This window comes from Meles meles, chromosome 8, assembly GCF_922984935.1.
Source record: "Meles meles chromosome 8, mMelMel3.1 paternal haplotype, whole genome shotgun sequence".
Lineage (NCBI taxonomy): Eukaryota > Metazoa > Chordata > Mammalia > Carnivora > Mustelidae > Meles > Meles meles.
This window is the reverse complement of record NC_060073.1, coordinates 51114895-51129056: the sequence shown is the minus strand read 5'-3', so window position 1 is coordinate 51129056 and position 14162 is coordinate 51114895. Positions and strand designations below refer to the sequence as shown.

Genomic DNA, 14162 nt, shown 5'->3' with positions numbered 1-14162 from the left:
ATACACAACCAAGATAAACAGTGAATTCAATAAAATAAAAATAACAGATTGTGAACGTGAAAAAAGCATTGTGCAAAGTGGTCAAGAGCCTTTGGATTTGGTCAGATCTGGATTCTGATCCTGGCTTCAGCAATTAATAACCATGGGAACTTAACCTCCCCAGATTTCAATTTCCTCATCTGTAAAAGGGATATAGTAAGGCCTGCCTCCTAAGGTTTGCTATGAACATTAAGTGAAATATTATCAGATGCTTAATCCAGTAGCTGGGATGCAGTAATCACTCTAGTTACAGTAATTGTGCTAGTTAGTCACTGTAGTAATCTGTGTATCATTTCTTCATATAAAAGAAACACATATAATACTAAGCAGTATTCATCTATGCCACTGATTGTCAACTAGGAAAATCTAATGAAAAAAGAGTCTTCTTCATGAATAGGGAAGAATGTACAGAATGTGCCCTAATAAGAGATAAGGAGACCTGTACAAAGAACTTCAAATCTTTTAGAGGAAAAAGAAAGGAAAACCCAGATTTATAGAGAGACAAACCATGTGGAATGAGAACTAAGTTTTTTTGAAGTAATTTAAAAATTATATAAACTATAAAACAAACAACACTAGGATAGTTCTTCTGAATCCAGTGTGTAGCTTTACAGCAATCACAATTAAAATGTTGTATAGAATGGTATAAATTTCACTTAAATAAATAGGTAGTTAAGAGGCAAAACCAGAAAAGACCTGTAATCCTTGAATCTTACTTTAGAGCTAAGAGCCTTCTGAGGTCAGCTAGTATAAGAGGGAACAGAGGTTGAAGAACGTATTTAAAGACTCGGTCAGTTGGTTCCTGGGCTGAGACAGGAACTCAGATCTCCTGACTTTTGTGCAGTTGTTCTTTCCATTATTTTGCATTGAATCTTTATATCTAGAACATAATGAATATTCTGAAAAAGATGAACAGTGAGAGAGAAGTAGTCTTACATAATACAATATAAGGCAGCAGTAATTAAAATGGGTCAGTATTGATCAGAATAAAAGAAAATCAGGCGCTCAGAACTAGTGTTTGGTATATATAAAAAAGAATGGAGTATATGATTGTCTAAGCCACAAAATAATAAGAATATACATACTAATAAAAAATTATTGAGGTAACAGAATCTTAAATTTCCAAATACCTGTATCTTAAAATAAATTCCACAGGTATTAGCAAAATAAATATAAATAGATCAAACTATAGATAAACTATTAGAAAATAGATTTGCTATCCCAATTAGGGAGAAGTAATGTTTTTATAACAACTTAAATAATGGAGACTTCTCAAAAGAAAAGATAGGCAAATATTATTATAAAAACTACAATTTCTCAGGGCACCTGGGTGGCTTAGTGGGTTAAAGCCTCTGCCTTCAGCTCAGGTCATGATCCCAGAGTCCTGGGATCGAGCCCTGCACTGGGCTCTCTTCTCAGCAGGCAGCCTGCTTCCTTCTCTCTCTGCCTGCCTCTCTGCCTACTTGTGATCTTTGTCTGTCAAATAAATAAATAAAATCTTTAAAAAAAAACACTTCACAGTTTCTCTAAAGTAAAACTTGTTAAAAAGCAAAAAATGATGGGATGAAAAAGTATTAAGAGAAATACAAACCCAACAAGAAGATGTAACAGTTGCAAATATTCACGCACCCAATATAGGAGTACCTAAATATAAAACAAATATTAAGAGACTGAAAGGGAGAAATTTTCAGCAATGCAATAATTGTAAGGGCCTTTAATAACCCCACTTTCATCAATGGAGAGATTATCCAGACAGAAAATCAATGAGGAAGCATTGACCTTACATGACGTCTCAGACCAGATGGACATAATAAACATGTACAGAACATTCCACCCAAAAGTGAAAGAATACATATTTTTCTCAAGTGCACGTGGAACATTCTCTAGGATAGATAATATGTTAGGAACCAAAGAAGTCTCAATAAATTTAAGAAGACTGAAATTACATCAAGCATCTTTTCGAAGCATAATGGTATGAAACTAGAAATCAATTTCAAGAGAAGAATATAGTAAAAGGTTAATGTCTATAGAGTTTACATATATTACCAACAAAAAATAAATCAACAAAAAACCCTAAGACCCATATGGACACTTGGGTAGAGCAATGCAAAGCTAATCTGCCCACTAAGAAAAAAGAGTAAACATTTAAAATATTTAAATTTGAACTTGCTTGCTAGCAAATTAGTTGAAGTAATAACAAAGTGGCATTTATTGATGATCTGATTCTTACTATATTCTGGCCTGTAAGGAGTGAAAGCAAAGCAAAGTCCAGTGCTGGTAGTTCTTAGGAGGAAGACTCCTCAGTCTTTGCCGGTAGCAGTCTACATTGGAGGCAATTTGGTAAATGCAAGTGTTTCTACACTTTGACCCGTGAAGCTCAAGCCTGAGAATTTGTTCAAGGGAATAACTTGAAGGAAGAAAGAAAAAAACTCTGAGTACAGAGTTGTTTAGAGCAGGGTGGTTAATCATAGCTAAAAGAACTGTAAACATTCGGAATACCCAGCAGTCAAGGCATCAGTGCAAAGGTACACCCATTCAATGATAAACAACAGGACAGGTCCAAATACATGGAATCAGTTATGAAATAAGTTTAAAAAGTAGAAACAAGAAGCTATAGCTATACAAATCAATTGTGAAAAAAATTATAAATGCAGGTAAATACTGGAAAGAATAAAAATTGTGGGTTTTTTTCAGAATTTAGGGGATTGTGGGGCAAATTTTCTTTTTTCAGCATAACAGTATTTATTGTTTTTGCGTGACACCCAGTACTCCAATACGTGGCCTCCCTATTACCCACCCACTATTACCACAACCCACTGGTTGTGGGGCACATTTTAAGATGAATCTTTTCCTAGTGTTTTGAAGCCGCTTTAACAAGCACATTAAAAATTAAAAGTGGAAAAGTATATCATACTTTTTCCCAAAGTTTTCCTCTAAAGATGGTTAATTTTCTTTAATTAGTACTTTAAAAAGTTGTTGGAAATTTTACTTCTGGGAATCTTGTTAATAATGTTGAATAGGTAGCTGTTAGTTAACTCTATTTCAGATCAGGGCTTCCAACAAAGTTGGTGGCACCCTGGTCCTGCCCATACAACAATCTTTTTTTTTTTTTTTTCATTAACTATAGATTTATTGATATAAAAATATTCACATTTTTAAATGAGAAAGGCATGCTTCATAGCAGTTATGTAGAGTATGATATCATTTTGTAAAATAAATATATATATATATGCATGAACATGTGTTCATTTACATGTGGGAAGAAAACTGTAAAACTGTAATACCACTAAGTTAATACTGTCTAGCCCTAAGGGAAAGAGAGATTTTTTTTTTTCGTTTATTTGTTTATTTACAGCATAACAGTGTTCATTGTTTTGGCATCACACCCAGTGCTCCATGCAGTACGTGCCCTCCCTATTACCCACCACCTGGTTCCTCAACCTCACCCCCCGCCCCCCGCGGCCCCTTCAAAACCCTCTTGTTGTTTTTCAGAGTCCATAGTCTCTCATGGTTCATCTCCCCTTCCAGTTTCCCTCAATTCCCTCCCATACAACAATCTTTAAGCAGAAGGCTTCTGTACTAAGACTGACCACAGGTAACATGACCCAGAGAGGAGGTGAGCCAGGAGATGGGGTGCAGGAGGGAGGCAGGAGATCCAAAGTCTTATTTTCCAGATGAGTCTGGCAGGGTGGGTGGGTGGGGACTTACAGGGCCAGGGAGGAAAGGGCTGGTGTCTGGACTTTGTGGTGTTAGCAGATTAGAAAGCAAGAGATGACTCTGATGTCTTGAAAAGAGGAACTGTTCTATTTGAGTGACTTCCTGGGTGTGAGAGGAAAAGGAAGTGTCAAAAGTTGAGGCCTGGGTCACCCTTCCAGGACTTTTAGGTGCTAACAAGGCTCACGGAGGGCTGGCAGGGTCTGGAATGGGGTGCTGGTTGGGAGGAGACAAGTTTAGAGGTTCTCTGGGCAGGAAACATGATCTGATTCATTCATTTATCTGTAAATATTTACTGAGGGCCTCCTCTGTGTTTGGTACACACTCGCCACCGAGACAAAAGCCCTGACAGAAGTCTCACGTTTACACATTCACCATCTTTTATCTGGTAAAAATGAATCCAGCCCTGGCCTGAGGAGAGCATCTGCCCGGACCCCACCTACCTTTTTCCTGCTCAGCTGCTTCACTAAGTTCTGGAAGCTTGAGCCCCACTAAGTTCTGATTTCTTATCAGGATGTGCTCCTTTTTAGGGGAAGAAGAAAACATTTCAGACAATAACATCAGGCGGAACTCTTTCTGTTTATGCCTCTGTGACCACTCAGCCTTACATGGGAGGTACTAGGGCAGCCTCAAAGTTGGGTGGACAGTCATGACATGGTGAAATAGGAAGGGCACCTGGAAGACTGCTCCTCTCCCAGCCCATAAAAGTGCCCGAAACCCCACCATGAGCACCACATTTCTCGGGTTAAGAATTGTCCTTGGTATGGTCTGCCTTTTAAGTAAGCCTGGAGGCCTCAGGCAAATGAGCAGAGCCCAGGGCTCTGGGGACAGGATGGTCACCTGGATGTGTATGGAGCTTCTGCTGGAAATTTTGTTGAGCCCATGACTGTGCTTCAAGCTGGCTAGAGCTTCCTGCCCTGTTGTTCAAGGCAGTGAATGCCCATTTCTGGAGTGGTGACCTCTCCTACCCCAGTTTCCTCAGGGGCTGGTTATGGCACCCCTAGAGTTGTTAAACTCTCCGGATAAATGAGGCCTGAGAATTGCTGCCCCACTATGCTGCTTGGGGCCTTGGCAGTCAAAGCCCAGGAGAGGTGGGGATGCTGACCGCAAGTCAGTCAGTACCGACCAGCACTTCCAACATTTGAGAGATCTCCTCATGCCTTGTGACTTGAGCTTATGAGGGGATTTTCAGTCTCCCGTGTAGCAGGGGCCACTTGAGTGGTTTGTCCCCTGGGTAAAGAAGAAAAAGGGAGGGACCAGCAGAGGGTGCTCCTGGCCCAAATGGAAGCAATTGGCCACGGCCTTTTACCTGTTTCCTTAACAGCTCCCTGGAGCCTCCAGTTCAGAGCATCATGGAAAGTTTCTGAATAGGAATGAAGGTTGCTTTTTTTTTTTTTTTTTCTTTTTTCTATTATTTGACAGAGAGAGACAGAGATCACAAGTAGGCAGAGAGGCAGGTAGAGAGACAGGAGGAAGTAGACTCCCTGCTGAGCAGAGAGCCCCATGCGGGGCCCGATCCCAGGACCCTGAGACCATGACCTGAGTTGAAGGCAGAGGCTTAACCCACTGAGCCACCCAGGCACCCCGGAATGAAGGCTTCTGAATAGGACACATTGCAATGTGTCCCTGCCAGCACAGAAACCTCCTCACTTGTGCTGGGCTGCTATCAGATGCCTCTTTCCCTTCCCCAGCTCTCAGGCCTTCTGTAGGGGAGCCAGGAGACCCTTGTCCAGTTCTAGCCGTGAGGGTGCCAGGGCCCACCCCATGGAGTCCCAGTTGCCTTGGCCTGCGGCCTGGGTTGGTCCTCCGGGGAAACGGTCCTGGATAACAATTCCTTGTCCTGTTCATCTCTTTTCACCCTCACACCCTATCTCGGTCCCCTATATTGCTGGATATTCCCAGTCACCCCTTGCGTAGGGTGGTCGCCCCATGAGAGACGACTGTGCCTGGTTTGATGGCCAGTGAAAGAAGGGGCCATCATGGACAGTGGAAGAAATTCACCACAGGAGAGCAGCCCCTCATGGCCATCGTTATACCTGAAGATGGACTTAAGCCCCTCGGTTAACAAGCATTAGGGAGGAAAGCTCAGGGGCCTGACAGAGGGAAAAGCTATTCCACCCTTGGCATGACAAGGCACCCTATCAAGGGCTTCCTGTTTATGAGCTGCCAGCTCTGGCTGGAGGGGAAAACACAGCCCAGTGCTGAGGGCCCATGTGCCCATCCGTCCACCTGCCTTCCCCTTAAAATTTGTGTGGCAACTACATCCCACTGATCTCACCCTAGGAAGTGAGGTAAAAGCACCTGAAACATATATATGAAGAAGATGCTTGCACAGCGGGCCTGATTTATCAGGGTGGGGAAGTTTGGGGACCCATAAGGCCCAAGTCCAGGCCACAGCTGCCCTGCCTAGCAGTTCAGCCCAGCGGTCTCCAGCCCAGGGGATACCTGGAGTGCACACCCTGCCCAGCTGGCCCCCAGGAGCTTACCTCACGGAGCTTAGACAGTTTTTGCATCCGTACAGGCTGCACTTGTATCTGAAAGTCTTTGAGTCCGGGTGCCTTGGCCAACTTGCTGCCAGCTTTGCCTGAAAAACGCTTCTCTTCCTCTGCCAAAGGCAGCTTGGCAAGCACTTTCTGCAGCCGGGGGCCAGGTTCTTCAGGACCGCTGTCCCAGGAGACCCCCCGCTGTAGGGGTGGCCGGGAAGCAGGGGGCCGCAACTCGGCTTTTGAGCCAAATTTTGACCCTGTCGGCTCTCCAGCTGTACCTTTTCCCTGGGGGCTCAGGGGAGCCACCCCTCCAGAGCCCTGGGCTGGACCTCTAGGCAGAGGGTTGCCTTCCTTGGCTGTCTTCAGAAGTGCCTTTCCCAGCTCATTTTCAGCAGGGCCAGGCTGAGGGCTATTCAGGGCCATTTTCCCACCACTGCCTATGCCAGAAGCTGTGGCCTCAGGGCATTGGAGGGGATCGCAGTTTTCCTTCTGGTCAATTGCAGTCTCTTTGGATTTCTCAACTGTGGGAGAACGAGGAATCAGCCTGCCCTGAGACACTTTCCTCTGGTCATTCTGCTTCCGGTCAGCTAACCCTTTGGAGACATTCTGAAAGAGACAAGGTAGAGCTGGGACTCTGAAGGCAGGCTGGAGAGGAAAGAGGTGTGGCCACTTCCACTGTGGGGCCTCTGTCCCCACAGACCCTGCTAAGGTGGCTGTGTGTATGTGTGTGCACTGAGTGGAAGGGGAGAGCTTCCCAGTCAAGAATAAACCAGTAAAGGGGGATGCACAGACAAGCCTGAGGTCTATAAAACAGATAGGACAAGGGGACCTGTCATTCACAATCTTCCAAGGACTTCCCAAGGGATAGGGGCTGTGGGAGACAGTGGACTAGTAGACTGGTTGGGGGCAGTCACAAATTTCAGCCTTGACTCAGTTGCCTCAGTTTCTAGTCTTGATTCTTCCTGGCAAGGCCCTTAACTCTTCAGGGACTCAGATTTCTCATCAGATTTGTGAACCCTCTGAAACTATTGCAAATGTATATGTGTGTTTATGTGTGCATGTTGTATGTATTTTGGGGGGAAGAGAATCCATGGCTTTCAGCAATATCGCAGAGAATTCCATGATCCAAAAACCGTTACGGATCTCTGGATCAGGTGATTCTTGCAAAGGTGATTATCTTACTGCTCAGAAGTTCTAAGATTCTGCCCTCTTATTTCATTTCCCAAGGGAAACCTGCTTTGCCAGGAGCATTTGTATGGCTATCTTGTGTGAGTGGCGAAACTCTGCCAGAGGACTCTATCCTAGCCCCAGTTCCAGATGAGATTGTATTTCATGCTGCCCTGGACATCACCTTGAGCACTTTGCTCTGAGCAGAGGTGGGGCCCTTCTAGTGCTCATCAGCAAAGATGAGATTTTCCAGGCTGCCCCCTGGAGGAATCCCAACCAGGAACTGGAACTTTACTGTAATTTTTACTAGAGTGACAAAAGCAGCTGTCTTGTCTGACTGTTCCTGGGCCCAGCAGTCCCCCTAGTCTATGGCCAGTGGCCTGAGTGAAGGTGCCAGGTTATAGGGTTATAGTGAGGGTGAACCCCGCCTCCTTACCCCCCCACACTTTAGACTTCCAGTCACCATAGAACAGAGGAAACTTCTAGCCTCCCCAGCCATGACACTCCACTCACACTCACTTGCAGGCTGCCCAGGGCTAGCCTAGACTTTTGGAACAGTGTCTCCCACCCAAATCACCCAAATTGGACAGAGTTCACACTCACAGGCTCGCCAAAGTGAGGTGAAGAGACTTCGGCCTCATCCCCTTTCTGCTGGAGAAAGTGAACACAAGGTAGACAACAATGTAAAGAGACCATATCTCCTCTTAAATACCCTCGAAATAGTATAGATGCTTTCCCCTCCCAACACCGTCATCTCAGTGGGCCATGGAGGGCTTCTCAGGGGTTAAGGGATAAGAGGAGAGACCAGTTGGCATAGAAACCCCAATCAGGACCCCTGTTACCTGTGGTGGTGCTCCAGGCAAAGGGGACTGTGGGTCGCTGCATGCATCCAAAGCTGGAATAGTCCAGACACTGGTGAGTGATGTCCAGCCCCTCAGACCATCAGCTCTCCCTTTAGCAGAAACATATCTACCTCCCCAGAATGCCCTCCCTTGGTTCCCCAGGTCTGGTTGCCAGTAATACCTGACATGTTAAGTACATTTCACATGTCACGTTTTATGGGGAGCCCTCATTTAATCAGCACAGAAACCACAGGAGGAAACTGAGGCAGAGGGAAATCAAGGTCATACAGCCAGGAAGTCTCAGCACTGGGAATTGAACCCAGGATGCCTGGTCAGACCCGGAGTTTGCCCAACATTTCTGACAAGGACAGGCTGTTCTCCCTGGCTCCATGCCCCTTTCTGAGCTGGTTTGAGGGTGTGGCCCTATACACAGTCTAATGAAAGGGAAGAAACCAAAAAGAAAAGAGTGGCTCAAATAGAGACCTTTTAAAATATAAGCTCTGGGGTAGCCCTTCTCTGAGTCCTCTCTTAGCAGAGAAAGCAACAATTGTAGCCCCTTTCCCACAACCTTGCTTCTCTCCTCACCTACATAGACTCATCCGGGGCAAGGCCTGTCTCCCCACACTAGCTCAAAACCCCAACAGAAAGTCCATCTACCTCCTCAGAGGCAGCCCGACCAGGCCTAGCTGGGAGTCCTCTGGGGAAGAGGCCAAACAGGGGTCCTGACTAGAAAGCCTGCAAGATGGGATGTATCCTGATTGGACCAGGGGTTGGACTCAGCTGCCACCCAAATGGAGAAGCCAGGACAGGAAACCTGGTACTGAACCTCACCAGGTGGCGTGGAGACAGTAAGCGAGTTGCTTTGAGAGGAGTTCGGAGAAGCTCCGGGGCTGAGGTTTGGGGAAACAGCTGTGGAGACAGACACAAACTGGCCAGCATTCATGAAGGTTTACGACTTCAGCCTAACAAAGATATCCTTTCAGGTATTTCTGACCCCTGGGAACTGGGACTGCTTTGTCAGGTTAGGGGCTGATTCTGGACTGCCATGTGACTACCACAGGAGGACTCCATCCATGCAGGGAGGTCCAAGAGCCTGTGCACATGGGCCTCACACAGAGATTTCTCTCTATGTAGGATTAAGGGATGGGGAATCTGTGTTAAATTCATGGGTATCATAAGGACTGACATTTCTTGGTGAAACAGAAAGCCACAATAGGTCCCAAAAATGAAAAGCAGAGTTTTCTAGGCTAGAGTTGGATCAGTATTTTAGAGCTTCTGAAATAGGGTGAGATGCCCTCTCTTAACAAGATCTTCAGAAGGATCAGTCCTCCTGGCACCTAGCCTGGGGGCAGGCAAATCAAAGACCACCCCTTGGAAGCAGGCCTCCCACTACAACTGGATCCTGGCCCTCCCTATCCCCTACCCCACCTTGGAGGGGCTCAGGGCAGCCACCTGTATATCCTACCTGACAGGGAGTCTCCGGGGCTGCTCCTGGACTTCCTCCCACGGCGGGTCAGGAATCGTTCACTCACCAACTTGGCTTCTTCCAGCAGCGCCAGGTTTTTCTTCTTGTCCTCTTCTGAGATGCTGATATCCGGCAGCTGGTCATTGACCAGGTCAATAACGTGCCCTGCGGGGTCTGCAGCGGGAGGGTGAACTCAGGGGGAGAACCACAGAATCCTTGGCCCCTCACACCTTAGCCCAGGGAAGCTGCCCAGAGCGAACTCAGCCAGCTGAGGTCTGTTGTCTGTGGCTGTGGCAGGTCCTCTGTAACAAATGGTCATGAAGCCACCTAGGTTTCCAGTACAGTCCTAAACTCTGCCATTAGGAAGGCCATCAGGAGCTCCTCCTCCATGAGATCTTTCCCTAGAGTGTTGTTCTTTCTGGTCTCTATTTCAACAAGCTAGTGAGCTTAAGGTGTCTGGATAAAGAGCACTCCAAAGATCACGGCCACCTTCCCTCCCTTCTTTCCTCTACTCACCCTATCTACCCTCACCTTTCTCCAGAACTGACTCTTCTCCAACAGCGCTTCTCTGGGTGAATGACACCACTTTCCCCAGCTGCTCAGAACCATGGGAGTCACTCCACACTCCTTCCTCTTCTTCATATCCCGCCAACTGGTCATCACGTCCTGATCATGATTTACCTTAGAAATATCTCTGGAACTTGTGCCTCCTCTCCACTCTTGTTCCTTAGATCTTACCTGCACAATTACAATAGCTGCTTCATAGGTCCTCTACCTTCATGCTATCCCCTTCCTCCCATCTCCCACTGCCACAGAGTGACCTTCCTAAGAGCCATATCTGACCTTGCACTTCTCTGCCTCACATCATCAGGATTCCTCAGGGTCCCTAGTCATGTGCCAATGCCAAACTGGGCCCAGCATCTTTACTCATCCCACATACTTCTCCAAGGCCCTTCCCCTCCCCCCTGGTGGTGAACAACTTTCACTGCCTCTCTAGCCCCCCTTCCCTCTTCTTCCAGTCATTTGCATTGGGTGAAACCTTAGTTTGTGTTGGGTGAAACTCCGCTGAGTCTCAATTATGTTAGTTAAGAAGGAGCTAAACCCTGTCCCCCTACCTCACCCGAGCCTTGGCCAATCGATGAGTTCAATCCCCCTGTCCACAGAGATGGACTCAGGGATCAACACGGAAGGCCAAGGAGAGGAAGTCTGGGAATTGTGTTGAGTACACAGAAGAAGCACTCTCTTTCCACTGATGGGATATCAGCCTGGAGTTGCTGGTAGCTATTTGCCAAAAAGAAAGTTAACACATGGGTGGATATTTGAGAGATGGGATGAGCCAATTGCTAATGACCCAACCAGAGCACCTGGATTCAGCACTCCTTGAAACCACAAACTCTGGCTTTTATTTGTATGTATGTATGTGTGTATGTATTTTTCTTTCTTTTTTAAAATTAACATACAATTTATTCTTTGGTCTGTGATTCATCAGTCTTACACAATTCACAGCGCTCCCCATAGCACATACCCTCCCCAATGTCCATCACACAGCCACCCCATCCCTCCCACCCCCCTCCACTCCAGCAACCCTCAGTTTGTTTCCTGAGATTAAAGGTCTCTTATAGTTTGTCTCCCTCTCTGCTTTCATCCTGTTTCATTTTTCCCTCTCTTCCCCCATGATCTCCTGCCCTGTTTCTCAAATTCTGTATGTATGTATTTGTAGTGTAAGATAGTTTGAGTTAGGTTTCTATCATTTGAAAGACTCCTGACTAATTCACGCAGCAGAGCATTCAGTTACTCTCTTATGGTTCCTGCTCCCCTACCATGTTGCTTCTTCCACTCAGAATGATTTTTCTTTCTTTTTCTATCTGTCCAACTTCCTAAGGCACAATTCAAATATGCTGTCTTCTGGACAGCCTTCCCCCTCCCCAGACAGAATTGATCTCCTTCTTGCCTCAGTTTCCCTAACACTTCTTTAAAGGGCCTTATAATATGGTGTCCTGATTATATCTGTTCACTTCTCAGTCTCTTCATAGACTATGAGCAACATGAAGGCAGAGACCAAATCTGTATTATATCTGTGTTCCAATGGTCCAGAACAGACCCTGAGAAATCATTTGGGTAATAAGCTGGTGATTGGGCAACCTGTGCATTCAGACACATGCCTACCTGGATTTGGGCCTTTCTAGCAAGAGGGCTCTGCACCCTATGGCCCAGAATTGAGCTTCACCCTGCTGTTTTGTCTTTTTGACTTCCTCATCCTTCTCTTTACCCTCTTGCCTTGTCTTTTTTACCAAAATAAATTAAAATTAGATATCATACTTCTTCTGGGCTCAAACACAGAGGGGCAGACTGACTTTGCTTTCTTGGGCTTGTAGGTATAGACCTGCCTGAGAATTAGGAGAGGAGAAGGGGCTGAGCTGCCAGATCTCAGTCTTCCTGCTCAAACATACGTTCAGCTGGACCCCTATCTCTGGTTGCAGAAATAAGATAATTAGACTAGCCCTTACCCACAGAAGTCAGTGAAGCAGTGGAAACCTTCAGGTGTCGGTGAGAAAGCCTCCTGTGGGGACTGTGAGCTCTGAAAGGCAGAACAGAGTCATCTTGTTAAGAAAATTTGTCCATAGCTTGTAAATAGGTAAATAGATACCTGTATATTCTTTCAAAGTCATTCCAGCGCATCATCTTACAAGCCTAAGCTTGAGAACTTGTTAGAAATGCAAATTCTCAGTTTCTACCCCAGACCAAATGGATCAGAAACTCTGGGACATGGGGCCCAGCCATCTGTGATTGAACATGTCCCCTCCCCCCAGGTGATTCTGATGCTTGCTAAAGTTTTTGAAAAACTGCTCTAAGGAAATGTAACTTTGGCTATTTATTTTTCATTAGGGCCCCCACTTTGAATGAACATCTAACTGTAGAAAACTCATAAAATATGAATAATTGTCTGGTAGAGATGTAGATGATTTATTTCTGTTGGGGAAGAAAGATAAAAAACAAGGTTTCACTGTCTTATGGAACATTAACCTATTTTATATCAAACTTAGTCATCTTATTCCAGCATTCTTTTCCTCCCCACTGATTATATATGTATTTCCATTTTTTGTATCCTCTTTTGAACTGACTTTGTCATCCTGATGGTTTCCTCATCAATAAGTTAAATAAATCGTTGACACATGCTCACTATATTTTTGTGTAAGAATGATCTTTGTAGCTTTTTGAAAATTATACTTAGTCTTACTCCAGCCAGACCAATGCATATGTTAGTGCTGGGTCAAACTGAGGCAGGGACATCCCTGTGTACATGAGCCCGTGTCCTTCCCAAGGGGTCATCTTCCTCCCAGGACTCACTTTGCCCAGGGGCAGGATTCTTTGGTCAAAGACTCTTATCTCTCAGGTCTGTTTGCAACTATTTGGGCAGTTATTATGGAAAACTACCCTGCTATGATTTGTGCTTAAAGGCTAGCAATGTACAAGAACCAAATCCAGGAAAAGAAAAACAATTTGGGGGCAGGAAGGGAAAGATAATGGACAAATCTCAAGCTCTTGCTCTCATTTGGAAAAACTGCTTGATTCTGTTTCATCAATAAAATGATCAATAAAGAAGATTTATAAAAAGTATATATAGCCATCTAATCCTCACATGCTAGGAAATATTATTCTTCACAGTGCAAAGATTGAGATAAATCTCAAACATGAGATTTACCTGTTGACCAAGTTTTTGTCAGTTTCTCCTTCCGGTGAACTGGCATCCCCAGTCAGGATGATGGTAGGTGGACTGCAGGATATTCCTGCAGTGTGAGGGCCCTGGTGGTTCAGAACAAAACACAGATGGAGTTAGGCTTGGGATGGTGGAAGCTTCCAGGAGCTAGAGTTGGAGCATTTACTCCAGTATTATGACACTCAAAACCATATTTATCAGGGTTGAATACAGTTTATTTGGATTATTCAGGGGAAAAGAAAGAAAGAGAGAAAGAAAACAAGAGAGAGAAAGAAAGAAAGAAAGAAAGAAAGAAAGAAAGGGCAGTTTCTCCTTCATTCCCCAGCAAACACTCACTGAGCTTAATGTGGTCTACTTTTTATGAACTAAGATTCGGGAACCTCTAACCCATCCCTGGTTAGTCCTCACTAATTATCTAGAAAAAGAATGGTGCAGAGGCCACAGGCTGCAGCCAGCCAGGTTGGGGAAGGAAGACCAGGAGAATAGGTGGTAGCACCCACACATTGGGTGGGTGGGTATACAGTGAGATCCCACACTTGTGTATTCGTGACATTTGGATAAAGGTGATGTGTTCAATGGGTCATGGAATATGCAGTTTGATTGTATAACCTTGAAAATGTTTATCTGAAGAAATACACATTTCTGAAATTAGAACAGATGTTATTAGCCAGTCCTTAGATTTGAGGTATTTCAAAACCACTAAACAAAACAAAACTACTAATAGCAAACAT

General features: G+C 45.1%; 1 protein-coding gene across 8 annotated transcripts in view; it reads right to left on the bottom strand.

Moving 5' to 3' along the window:
* Positions 1-14162, bottom strand: part of IRAG1 (inositol 1,4,5-triphosphate receptor associated 1) — a 126696-nt gene that overhangs the window by 48822 nt on the left and 63712 nt on the right. For 7 of the 8 annotated variants that reach the window (XM_046016454.1, XM_046016455.1, XM_046016456.1 and 4 more), the window contains 8 exons: positions 13417-13517; positions 12221-12291; positions 9714-9887; positions 9080-9157; positions 8249-8301; positions 8010-8057; positions 6240-6845; positions 4197-4275 (listed from right to left, as the gene is read on the bottom strand). In XM_046016454.1, coding sequence (XP_045872410.1) covers positions 4197-4275; positions 6240-6845; positions 8010-8057; positions 8249-8301; positions 9080-9157; positions 9714-9887; positions 12221-12291; positions 13417-13517 — 1210 coding nt within the window. The remainder of the gene's footprint in view (positions 1-4196; positions 4276-6239; positions 6846-8009; positions 8058-8248; positions 8302-9079; positions 9158-9713; positions 9888-12220; positions 12292-13416; positions 13518-14162) is intronic. The other variant, XM_046016452.1, reaches the window with a different exon arrangement.